This window comes from Globicephala melas, chromosome 10 (genome assembly GCF_963455315.2).
Source record: "Globicephala melas chromosome 10, mGloMel1.2, whole genome shotgun sequence".
Classification (NCBI taxonomy): domain Eukaryota; kingdom Metazoa; phylum Chordata; class Mammalia; order Artiodactyla; family Delphinidae; genus Globicephala; species Globicephala melas.
Genome location: NC_083323.1, coordinates 17823693 through 17836743, shown reverse-complemented (window position 1 = coordinate 17836743; position 13051 = coordinate 17823693). Strand labels below are relative to the sequence as shown.

At 38.6% G+C, this 13051-nt stretch overlaps 2 protein-coding genes across 17 annotated transcripts in view; one reads left to right on the top strand and one right to left on the bottom strand.

The window, feature by feature from the left end:
• TDG (thymine DNA glycosylase) overlaps positions 1-12069 on the top strand; it is a 33187-nt gene extending 21118 nt beyond the window's left edge. For 2 of the 4 annotated variants that reach the window (XM_060307008.1, XM_060307007.1), the window contains exons 2-10: positions 930-1066; positions 3240-3481; positions 4305-4374; positions 6204-6339; positions 6538-6620; positions 6700-6794; positions 8950-9121; positions 9543-9668; positions 10098-12069. In XM_060307008.1, the coding sequence (XP_060162991.1) occupies positions 979-1066; positions 3240-3481; positions 4305-4374; positions 6204-6339; positions 6538-6620; positions 6700-6794; positions 8950-9121; positions 9543-9668; positions 10098-10231 (1146 nt within the window). In that variant the 5' untranslated portion in view covers positions 930-978 and the 3' untranslated portion in view covers positions 10232-12069. Of the gene's footprint in view, positions 1-929; positions 1067-2262; positions 2471-3239; positions 3482-4304; positions 4375-6203; positions 6340-6537; positions 6621-6699; positions 6795-8949; positions 9122-9542; positions 9669-10097 lie in introns of those variants that run through there. The other 2 variants (XM_030856236.2, XM_060307010.2) reach the window with 2 other exon arrangements.
• Positions 6946-13051, bottom strand: part of GLT8D2 (glycosyltransferase 8 domain containing 2) — a 63228-nt gene continuing 57122 nt past the window's right edge. For 11 of the 13 annotated variants that reach the window (XM_060307012.1, XM_060307013.1, XM_060307015.2 and 8 more), the window contains 2 exons: positions 12848-12968; positions 6946-9754 (listed from right to left, as the gene is read on the bottom strand). In XM_060307012.1, the coding sequence (XP_060162995.1) occupies positions 9697-9754; positions 12848-12968 (179 nt within the window). In that variant the 3' untranslated portion in view covers positions 6946-9696. Of the gene's footprint in view, positions 12969-13051 lie in introns of all 13 variants that reach the window. The other 2 variants (XM_070046512.1, XM_070046516.1) reach the window with 2 other exon arrangements.

The window sequence follows — 13051 nt, the reverse complement described above, 5'->3', positions numbered from 1 at the left end:
AAATCGTGTTCAGAAGAGAGGTATAGAGTAGTCTTTTCCATAAATTCACAGATATTTATGGAAATGTCCATTTCTAGTCCTCATTTAGTGGCAAAAAAACCCCAGCAACCGTTAAAAAAAAACAGATCCAATGAATACATAAGTAAACAGGCAAGTAAATCAAAAGAGAACCTTACGTTCTTAAGGAATGGAGAGATGTTGGTCAAAGGGCATAAACCTCAAGTTATAAGATTAACAGGTTCTGGGGTTCTAATGTACAGCATGGTGATTATAACGAATAATGCTGAAGGATATACTTGAAAGTTGCTGAGAGAGCAGATCTGAAATGTTCTCACAACAAGAAAGAAATGGTAATTATGTGCCCCGGTGGAAGTGTTAGCTAAGGCTATGGTGGTAATCATTTTGCAGTATATGTGTGTCAGATCAACACTGTTGTACACCTTAAACTTATACAATGTTACATGCCAACTATATCTCAATAAAACTGAAAAAAAAAGTTTAAATTGCAGGGGATCTTTGTGACAAGAGGATTAAATACTGAAGGTAGGAATACAAATTATTTTTGTGGATATTTCAACCCTGTATGGGCTGGTGGGTCTTTCAACTGTCTACTAGAAAATTCCCATGATCTCATTTCAGGGAAGTACAGGCTTACCTGACAGGACTGGTAAGCTTTACTGATGACACATTTTGTCATTAAAACAGTGTGAGAGTTAATTATAGATGGTTAGTAGGTACCCGGTAAAGGATGGGTAAATGTGTACATATGGGAAGAGATCTTCTTCCCCTCTTTGCTCCTGTTGTCAACTCTAAATAAATACTATAATCTGGTTACAAATATTTGCATCCTGACGGTTTTTTAGAGCTGATCATTTAACCTTAGTTTGGGTAATTTTGTCTTCTTATCTTATCCTTGATTGTTCTTTCAGCTGTCCCCTTCAGCACGCGCAAGCTTTTTATACATTTCCATTCCAACAAATGATGGCTGAAGTTCCTATGGCAGTTATGAATGAACAAGAAATGCCGGAAGTTCCAGCCCCAGCTCCTGCTCAGGAAGCCACACAAGGTAGTTTTCACCAGGATACTTTGGAAAATTAGCTACTGCATTAGCCAACATATTTAAGAAAGGGTTTAATGATTTTTTTTTTTTTTTGCGGTACGCGGGCCTCTCACTATTGTGGCCTCTCCCGTTGCGGAGCACAGGCTCCGGACGCGTAGACTCAGCGGCCATGGCTCACGGGCCCAGCCGCTCCGCAGCATGTGGGATCTTCCCGGACTGGGGCACGAACCCGTGTCCCCTGCATCCGCAGGCAGACTCTCAACCACTGTGCCACCAGGGAAGCCCTTATGATGGGTTTTAACTCTGTTTTTGTGTTAAAAAATTTAATCCACTTTTTAAGTACTTAATAAGTGCCAGGCACTGTGATAAGTTTTGGGGAATAAAAGAACATGGATGCTGCCCTCAAATATCTCCTAATCTAGTCAACATGGAACTCCTCTGTACACTAAGTGGTGCATGGGGCACAGGATGCTGCGGGGCTGGCACCTAACTTGGACTGAGGCTCAGAGGCAGCTTCCCAGAGCTCTGAATTTCAAAAGTGAGGGAGTAGCATGTGAAGCACATGACAAATGGGTTGGGGAAAATTCCAGGCCAAGGGAGCAGTGTGCACCAAACCACAGACATGAAGAAGCATGACACAGTTGAAAAACCGTGATTCTGTGTTATTGGAGTCTGGAGTATAGCAAAGAAATGGTGAGAGGTGAGGCTGGATTAGGGGTCAGTCGAGGCTTCTTGTTTAACCTAAAGAATGTGTGTTCTATTCTGAAGGCGATAGGAAGCTGTTGAGAGAACGGAATTAGAGGGGGACTTAAATATTGATATTTTAATATCATAGAGGATAGACTATAATAGAGATATATCATACTATGTATCTAATAATAATAATATATATGATAATATGGTAGAGAGCAGGGCAGAACTTGGAGGTGAGGCCGTGGTTCATGGATTTCTTGCTGGAAGTGAGGGAGAAAGAGGTACCATTCACCAAGACAGGGAATTAGAAGAGAGGAGAACAGATTTGGGGGTGGATGGTGGAGAGGGTAACGATTTTCCTCAGCGTAGCAGTACGGTGTAAGGAACGTGCTCAGAGTTTCAGTTTATGGTTGCAGGAGCACATCTAACTCCACTGCGTTGGAGATCCACCCTGCCCTCGACTCTTCTGTCTTTCCGGGCAGGGGCACTAGGACTTCTCCAGCCACCAGCCGATGGAGGTGGACCCCTTGGCATAGGGAGTGGCTGAAGCAGTGTGAGGAGGAGAAGAGAGGACGGATGGGAGGCTCAGTTGAGGAAACGCCAAATGGTAGCGGAATGGGATAGGGGCCCGAGACATGAAGTGCTACGGTAAAGCGTTACGGATGACAAAATCAAGACCCCTTTGGGTAATTTTATGTCCCTGGTGCTTGTCCACAGGTAATTTTCCCCCAAGGAACATCTGCCATTGTCTGGAGATACCTTTGATTGCAATGACTGGCAGGGTGCTACTGGCACGTAGTGGGTAGAGGCCCCAGTTGCTGTTAAACATACTTGAATGTACAGGACAAGCCCTCACAGCCCAAAATCATTCAGCCTAAAATGTCAGTAGGGCCAAGATTGAGAAACTCTGCTTGAGGCCCTGAGATCAGAGCCCTAGTCTTCCCTTTTGACAAGTACTGCCAGCCCAGAGAGTCCATCCCCAGCATGTCTCAATTCACCTCTTTGACTGTGTGGGGAACAGGATATACGCTCAGTCCCTAAAACAAGCCCACAAGCCATTTGAGTTCTGCTGGAAATTACGGGGAAACTGAATTAAAATGTTTCCCTTCCTCCCTGTTTTTCTATCTATTTATTCTTTCATTCGTTGACTTAACTATTTATGTATTTATATTTAGAATTCTTATAAAATGGTACATAGATACTTCGCATCCCTGGGGAGGCCAAGATGCCCGATAATAGTGTGTGGAAAATCAATCTATGATTATAAAGGACATTTCATCCCAAGAACGGCTAGCAGAGGAAGGAGGGTGGGATTGAGGCCACATAGACCCAGAAGGGAGGCGGAGGCATTGCAGAGGAGAGTGATGTTGGGAAATAAAAGAGAAAAGTAGAAAGGATGTTGATGGGGTGACTTTTCTGGGAAAGCTGCTAAAGCTTGTAAGTTAAGGTTTTTTGCATTTACGTCTTGGAAATCATTGTGTTTCAGAGACTCCAAAAGGAAGGAAAAGAAAACCCAGAAAAACAGAACCAAAAACACCGGTGGAACCCAAAAAACCCGCTGAAGCCAAAAAATCTGGCAAGTCCACAAAATCAAAAGAAAAGCAAGAAAAAATTACAGACACATTTAAAGTGAAAAGAAAAGTAGACCGGTTCAATGGTGTCTCAGAAGCTGAACTTTTGACGAAGACTCTACCGGACATTTTGACCTTCAATCTGGACATTGTGATTGTAAGGATATTTGTTCTCCTTTGGTTTTATAAATAGCATTAGTGGATTAACTTTACTTAACCATATCCTTGCAAATAGTATTTTGCTGAAAAGAACCATTTCTAAGATCCTCTTGGTAGTAAATGGAGTCACCTTCTTAAGGTTGTATTATATGGGTGAGTTTAAGAGGGTGGGCTCCGGGGCAGGGCTGTTTGCTTTCACATCCTGCCACATGGGTATGACCACGGACAAGCCTGAACCTTCCTAAACCCCAGTTTCCTCTTTGGTGAAGCAGGGGTGATGACAGGATGAAGGTGGATCCTTTGGCATAGGGATTGCAATTACATAAAATAATCCACGTGACTCACTTAGGTTGCATGACGCCTGTGGGTTCTCCGTACATGATAACACTGATTTTGGACTTTGATTTTTGTCAGTAACTGTAAGCAACATCAGCATGGAAACAACTGGGTGGATGATGTGGAGTCAGCTGCTTGTTGGGAGTTGAGAAGCAGACTTGTGGCTGGACCTGGGCTCAGGTTGATTGATTGCTCCAGCTCCTCTCTCTTTCCAGCCCAGTTGGGGGTGAGGCTGCTGGGGATATGAGGGAGTCAAACTGGTTTTTTAAAACAACACCAAAACTTGTAATATAAAGGAAATCTCTTTCCTCAAAATGGAATACTTTGTTCAGGTCAAGAGTTGGTACTTGATAAAGCAATAGCTTCTGACGCTGGATTAGATTTTTATTTTAATCAATTCAGTTTTATCCACCCCTCCTCCATGGAAGCCCTAAGACTTAAGCCTACTTTTCAAGACTAAAATGTACAAACATTTTGTTTTGTAGATTGGCATCAACCCAGGACTAATGGCTGCTTACAAAGGGCATCATTACCCTGGACCTGGAAACCATTTTTGTAAGTGGTTACCTTTTTTATTTATTTTTTTATTTTTAAAAATATTTATTTATTTGGCTGCATCAGGTCTTAGTTGTAGCACACGGGGTCTTCATTGTTGCATGTGGGATCTTCGTTGTGGCATGCGAACTCTTAGTTGCAGCATGTGGGATCTAGTTCCCTGACCAGGGGAAGGCCCCCTGCATTGGGAGCATGGAGTCTTAGCCACTGGACCACCAGGGAAGTCCCTGTGGCTACCTTTTTTAATATTTTACTTTTAAACTAGATATTCTTGTTAACAGTTTGGGTCTTTTTTTTTTTTTTTTTTTTTTTGGTTTTTTTTTGCGGTACGCGGGCCTCTCACTGTTGTGGCCTCTCCCGTTGTGGAGCACAGGCTCCGGATGCGCAGGCTCAGCAGCCATGGCTCACGGGCCCAGCCGCTCCGCGGCATGTGGGATCCTCCCAAACCGGGGCACGAACCTGTGTCCCCTGCATCGGCAGGCAGACTCTCAACCACTGCACCACCAGGGAAGCCCTGGGTCTTGTTTTTTTAAACCAAATTGTTTTATAAAAAGAAACTATATGGTTGAGTAAATATAATACATCTTTTCTATGTGTTTTTACACAAAAATAAAAGGTTTGAAATGATCTGGCGCTGTTAACATTTTGGTGTATAAGAGTGGTGGGGCATGCTTCCCTGGTGGCGCAGTGGTTGAGAGTCAGCCTGCCGATGCACGGGACACGGGTTCGTGCCCCGGTCTGGGAAGATCCCACATGCTGCGGAGCGGCTGGGCCCGTGAGCCATGGCCACTGAGCCTGCGCGTCCGAAGCAACGGGAGAGGCCACAACAGTGAGAGACCCGCGTACAGCAAAAAAAAGAGTGGAGGGGCATGAAAAAGGAGTACTTTCTCTTTTGTTTGAGTTGTTTTCAGTGAGTTTTAACACCTTTTTTTAAAATGATTTTTCTTTTTTGTTACTATTCTTTTATCTACAGAATAGTAACAGTAGTACATCGTTGTGCCAGTACAGACAGAATACTTACCTTTCCAGATTTCTGCTCATCTTATTTCCTAGGAGAAATGAAATGCATTGGCAATCAAGCTGTAATAGTTAAGAGAGACTCTGATTGGAGACATTCTCCACAGATGCTTTGTATCTAGCAGAAATTAGTATTGAAGACCCTCATACTTGTAGAGTGAGCTTTAAAACCAAGTATAACTCCTGTTGTATTGTCCTATATATAAATCGTCTTATCTATTATAACACTGCCTAATAGACAAGGCGTGCAGTAGACAATCAGGAAACACTAGCTGATTAAGTAAACAGCATTAAAAACCTTTAGGACAAATGATAGTAATGTATTTTTGGAACTAATAACATGTTGTCTCCATTATTTGAAAACAAAATTTCTAGAGAAGTTTGAACTTTTCATTTTCTCCACTGTCAAGATGTTTAAATGCCCTGAGTCCACTGGTGTATGTTTATCTGTTTAGGGTTTTCCAGTGGCAGGTGGTGGTACTTCCAGTTATTTAAAAGCTAAACAGTGTTGAAGTTTACTACACTGACTAGCTGTGTACCCAACAAGCATTTACTTTGACCCCCTGTAAAAAGGAGAAAAATAATAGTAATATTTCATAGTTACGACAATTAAATGAGGTAATCCACGTGAAAGACTTAGCACAGCACCCAGCCCATAGTAATTGCTTGGTATGGTATTTGACCTATGTTATAATTTTTTAAATATCCAAAATCTTTTTTTTTTTTTATTTCAAGAGTAGACCCGCATCAATACATGGGGCAGAAAAACCTTTGACCTTCTACAGAAATAAACTGAACTCTCTTCTTCACAGGGAAGTGTCTGTTCATGTCAGGGCTGAGTGAGGTCCAACTGAATCACATGGATGATCACACTTTACCAGGAAAATATGGTATTGGATTTACCAACATGGTGGAAAGGACAACACCAGGCAGCAAGGATCTTTCCAGGTGATTGCATAACATTCGGTTTTGTAGGTTGGAACCTTGGTCGTGCTGGGTGCCTCGTGTACTCTAGGAACATCCCATGTATCTAGTTTAAGCTGAGCTTAACAGTTATATGAGTTGATCTTTTATAGAAAGCTATCTGAATTTAGCATATTATAAATATTGCCATATTTATATTTTGACTTTTTAATTCGATTTTAGTAAAGAAGTTCGTGAAGGAGGACGTATTCTAGTGCAGAAATTACAGAAATATCAGCCACGAATAGCAGTGTTTAATGGAAAATGTAAGATTTACTTTTAAATTTTATCTTTTTTCTTTGCTAACATTATGGGCAATGTAAATATGCTTGTATTTCATTTTAGGTATTTATGAAATTTTTAGTAAGGAAGTTTTTGGAGTAAAAGTTAAGAACTTAGAATTTGGACTTCAACCGCATAAGATACCAGACACAGAAACGGTAAGTCCTTAAAACTACATTTGTAAATCAACTAAATATGAATTTTCTCTAGCTAGTTTCCCCCTTTTATTTGTTCTGTCCATTTTTAATTTATGCCGTGAAAAAAAAAACACTGTATTTTGTGGAATAATATCTACATATCAACTTGAAGTAATGGTTGCAAATTAATTCAGATACTGTTATAGTTTTATTCGAAAAAGAAACATTTGTCAGATAAATGTCTTTATGACATTATGTTAGTTATGTTATTGGGCTAAAATATCAAGAGGAGCTGGCTCACAAGCTCATTCAAAATATATTTAATGGCATATTCTTGTCAAATTCCAAGTGGGTTAGCCCTTATTCAGTTGTGAAACAAACATGTAAATATAGACATGATCCCGATTAGTGAAACTGCTAATCACCCCCCGTTTATATATCCTGGCCCAATCTCATGTTAGAGCCATATAAACAGAACAGCCCCATTGCAGACAGGCATCCAGCCAACCTGACTGGCATTTGGTGCTATTGTCTTTATACATAAAGGCATCATGAGATAACACATTGGTTTTCAAACTATAATTTCTGTGGAGTTTATGCAGGCATTTGATTCAAAGTTTGCTTCTTAAATATAGTTTTAAGTTTTGTTTACAACTTTTAAAATAAAAATACACATGCACAGACCTCTGTGTTATAGACAGCATTTTAAATGACGAGAAGCCAACGTGCTGACAAGTTTTTGTGGAGACCTCAGAATAAAGTTTCTGCCACCAATATATATTTTAACTTCTTTTTAAATTTCTTCTGTTTTTAACTAATACGTGATTGATAAAGTAGGTTGTAGCACTGGTCATTCTTTAAATTGCAGCCTACCCTTGTCTACTTGGGTAAAATTGTACAGATGAGTTCACTACTTACTATAAAGTACTGCATTATTGTCCCTTAAATGCCAGATGAGGCTCAGGTGTGTCTCTTAGATGTGTGATCATAGTAGTGCAATAAAAAGTGAACCTGAATCATATCAAGATAGGTAGTTTTAGCTCTTACAATAATCTGTGAGTGCATTTATCTTATAAAATTTATTCTTTATCATGAAGTATTCAGAGTTATTGATGATATTAGTGATCCAGCTTTGAAAAAATCTACTTTTTCAAGTTTCTGGATCACTTTAATTGAAGACTATCTTGAGCTTGGAAAATGTGCTGTTACAAAACCTGGTAGCGTTTGCACCTACATATCTTTCTGAATCAGGATTTTCTAAATGCTGCATAAACAAAAAAATGTAAGTCAATAACGGTTTGTTTTTTTCCTGTAATATATGGTATAGAGGCCAATTTAAAAATTGTAAAAACTTGCAACTGGAAAGTCCAAAATTCAGCAGCCTCACTCTTTTATGTAAGATATAAATATCCTGATAGATTTTATGCTCTGTGAAGGACAATTTGTCATCATCATCCAAAATGATAAATGCAAATATCTTTCTTCCTAGCCATTCCACTTCTAGGAATTTATCCAACAGATAGACTCACACATATTCAAAAGTAAATATATACAAGGTTTTTTACTACAGCTTATAATATTAAAAGATTGGAAACAACCTAAATGCCCACAGGTGGGCTCTGGTTAAATTATGAAACTACTACACAGCTATAAAAAAGGAAGCTTGTTTTACTCTGATATAGACACCTGATACTGAATTTGATACAGAATTATCTCTGAGATACATTGTTGAGTAAAAAAAGCAGGGTGCAGGATAGGGAATAGAGCATGTTACCATTTGTGTGTTTTTAAAAGGGGTGAGGGAGAGTACATATATCAGATACATTTATTTGATTGTATATTCATGGAAAACCTCTGGAACTAGCAATTGATTGCCCTTGGAAAAGAGAACTACGTGGATAGAAACAGAATTTAGAGGAAAGACTTTTCATTGTATACTTATATGTCGTTTTGTACGAACACTGGGGGAGGCGGGAAGCCTCATTGTTTTTGATTTACTGACTTTGTACTAAGCAAATATTACAAATTTGAACTCAAACACAGCTAGTTTTATTGATTTTGCATATATTTATATAAGTATCAAGTTATTAACCGAAAGAAAGATTTTCTAATCTCAAGATGAGTGGATTCAATAGAATTGTAAGATTTCTATAACTACAAAATGTTATGATTCTAGCTCTGCTATGTTATGCCATCATCCAGTGCAAGATGTGCTCAGTTTCCTCGAGCCCAGGACAAAGTTCATTACTACATTAAGCTGAAAGACTTAAGAGATCAGTTGAAAGGCATTGAGCGAAACACAGACGTCCAAGAGGTGCAATATACATTTGACCTGCAGCTAGCCCAAGGTATGTTACCACTGTCACTCCTGTTGTTTGTTTCATGTATATCTACATTATAGAAAGTATGCTGTGAATTTTAAATTAAGCAGGAGCGAAGAAAACAATTATATTAGCACCCAGAGTGCTCTGATAACAGGTGTTAGTCACTATTAAAATCCTTTTCCCAAGGACTTCCTGTCTCATCTGGGCGCTCCTGCAGATGTCTAGGAGCCAAGAAACAGTGCAGCTCACCTCAAATTAAATCTAATAGGTTTTGACAGCTTTTATGAGTTAATTTGGTTTATGTTACAAAGAGTTTAAAGCGAAAGTTGTGTCTCAGATGTGACATTCAAGAAAAAGATTTGTTCACGATAATGTTTTTTGAATAAAGCTATCTTCAAAATTGTTATACAAAATCAGTTTTAAATCCCTTTTACCCTTCTCACAGAGGATGCAAAGAAGATGGCTGTGAAGGAAGAAAAGTATGATCCGGGTTATGAAGCAGCGTACGGTGGTGCTTATAGTGAAAATCCGTGCGGTAGTGAACCTTGCAGCTTCTCTTCAGATGGGCTGAGTATGTCCCCTCCATCTGTTTGTTTCTTTCAAAGACTTGGTTTTGCCAGGATTGGGGAAAGAAGTTTTTTTAGAGAGAGTAAATTCCTGAAGAATGGGAACGGAAATACAAAAATCTATTTAGTGACTTAGAGTGAAAATTCGATTGTTATTTGGTGTTTAACTTCACAAGCTTTTACAGCTCATTTTCTTTAAGTCACTGACTCTAAGTCATCCTAAGTGCATTTCCCTCCTTGGATAACAAATGAGGATTTATCAGTCCATATCTTAAAATAGAATAGAAATTTACAATTGTATTCAAGAAGCTTGCTTAACTATTTTAATAACAGCTCTCCTTCACTGGACCGTTAAAATCACCTAATTAGATCATTTAAAGCTTTCAGATAGAGTAAACTAACATTCTTCCCCCCTTCCCCCCCCCTCCTGCCAGCAGCTGACAGTGGAGGATCAACTTTCAGTGACATTCCAAATGGGCAGTGGATGACCCAGTCATTTACAGACCAGATTCCTTCCTTTAATAATCACTGTGGGATGCAAGAACAGGAAGAAGGAAACCATGCTTAAGAATGGTGTTTCTCTGCCCTGCTTAAATGCTGCAGTTTTAATGCAGTTGTCAAGAAGTGGCCCTCTTGACACCACCTCAAAGTGGTTTGTTAACTGAAGTATTTTATTCATATTTTACTCTGGTGATGTAATCATGGTACAGTAGAACTACTTACGGACCTAAGTACTTTGGAAGGAGAAAGTAGAGTTTTTTTGTGTATGAGTTTTTGTATTGGAATTAATCATCATTCCAGCTTTTTATAAACTATCTTTCATTTATGAAGAAATTGATTTCCTTTTGGGAGTCATTTTTAACCTGTAATTTAAAAATGAGTCTGCATATTTACACTTGATTATTAACTGTGCATAAACTTAGACGCACCGTTATCCCTTTCATGCGTAAGAAGGGCGTGCTGATAAGATTCCCACTGGTAAAGAGGCAAATGTGCTGATTTTCATCTGTGAGGTTAACCCTCAGTGGAGTCTCATTTGGTAGTTTTTAGTGGTGTTTGATGGGCTTCCTGAGTTGTATTCGCACTCAGACCTCCTTGCTTTACCAGGGGTGAGCATTTCTGAGAGTTGCTTGGTAGTAGAAATGGGGAGTATGGCCTTGCAGCAGCAAGGCTAACCCGGCCTTACATGTCAGGGCCATGAGCCCTGGCTTTGGCCCTCTCACCCCCATGTGTTGGTCCTCTAGTAGGCAGACACTATTCTGCTGGGATGGTTAAGTTCCAGAGAGTGCAGAAGACCTTTTAAATTTGCTACTTCATCTGTGTTTTACTTGAGAGACATACATTTGATAGGGAAGGAACTGAATTTCTCTCTCAGTATCTATCACCATTCAAATTTTATCCTCCTTGGCTTTAAGCATGTAACATGGAAATGATGAGAAATGAACTTTCAGACTGAGTAACAAGATGCTGGAGGTGTTTGATAATCTTATTTAAACTGGTGCTTTATGTACATGAGATGTACTAAAATAATACAGGATTTTTCTTGCTAGGTAAATTGAATAAGCCAGTAATTTTAAAAAATTCTTTCTCTTCATCATTGCTCTTTGTTACTGTGGACTAAGTGAACCTCATGGCCAGGTTACTTTGAAGTAATGTACCTTTGTGATTTTCTAATGCATTTTCCATGGTGCTACAAATAGTCCAGACTACTGGGCCTGGTGGATATCAAAGCTGGGTATTCAGAAATGCCAGTTGCATTTACTCCTGATCACTTCTGAATATTCTGATTTTATACCTACCCAGGGAGCATGCTGTTTCTTGATATGAAAATATTTATGAGGTTTTGTTTTTTTTTCTAAAAGGTTATATGGCCTGGTTTTTTTTGTAATAAGAGATACAAATTATTGTTGTGAATCTTACCATGACTTTGTAGCTATAGCTCTGATGGATTTTATTTTTCCTTTAGTCTAGGTAAAGCTGTGTAAAAGTCATTCGTGTTATTTAAATCACGTACTGTACTGCTGTTTACATGGATGTTTTGTGCAGGTGCTTTGAAGTGCCTTGCATCAGGGATAGGAACAATTTAATTATTTTTTTCCTGGGACTCTGTAAAGCATGTAACTAGGTATTGCTTTGGTTTTTAACAATTAGAGCCTTACATAGATTTTTTTTTTTAGTGGAGAAAATACCTTTTAAATTATGATGGACACGCACTAGAGAATGGGTTTGAAGATTTTTTTCAAGCATACAATAATGGTGTTTTTCATTAAATATGACAGATGAACAGTAAATGTTGATATACCCTATATACAACAATATGAGACTTTTTCATTAAATAATATTTAAAAAGTTTTTAAATTCATTTGAAAATCTGATGGTTTTTACAATAAAAAATATTGAATATGATTATCCTTAAGTTGCATTGTCTTCTTTAGTAAGACTTACTGGTATTCTTTCCCCTCGTTAACCTGAGATCAGTTTGTCTTCTACTATATTTAACATGTAGAATAATATATAATTAAAATCATTAAAAATCTATGAATATTTTATTTTTTTTTAGACATTTCATGTTTTAAATGTAATATATTGTTCTACCCAAGACAAGACTGACAACCTGTTAAAAAATATCTACATGTGAGGGCTTCCCTGGTGGCGCAGTGGTTGAGAGTCCGCCTGCCAATGCAGGGGACATGGGTTCGTGCCCTGGTCCGGGAAGATCCCACATGCCGCAGAGCGGCTGGGCCCATGAGCCATGGCCACTGAGCCTGCGCGTTCGGAAAAATTTAAAAAAAAAAAAAAAATCTACATGTGAAAAATATATTTAGAAATGTTTTAAATTTGTGGCTATAATTTTCATTCAGAGTTAAGCAAATTGATTGCTGAAATCTATCTGGGTTTATTTCTTCCCAATAGCATGTTTCACTCACATTATCTTCTATAATTGCCACTTGTGCTTAAGGAAGTAAATCAATACCGATATGATTCAAGGTACTATTTGTACACAGTAGGGTTTTTTGTTTTTGTGGATCATTTGTATCAAAGGTACTGTTCATAAAGAACGGTGGTATAGTAGGCTACAAATGGACAATTCCACATTATTTATACAGGAAATATTTAAAATGTCGTGTTATATCAGCTGTTGGGATGATGGAGTTTAAATATCCCTGCAGGGTCAGGAACAAACCAGCTCTCCCATAAGTCGTTGTGAACACTAGGGAAGTCCCAAGGTTTATGTCTTCCATTCCAGTGGAGTAGTTTTGCTTCCTGCAGAAAATGCTCCGAATATCTGGTATCTGGATTCCAGCCTTCATTGTGTTTAGAGGAAAGTAATAGGTTTGTTAGGAAATTAAAATTTTATATTAAAAATTCAATACAAGTTCATCATAAA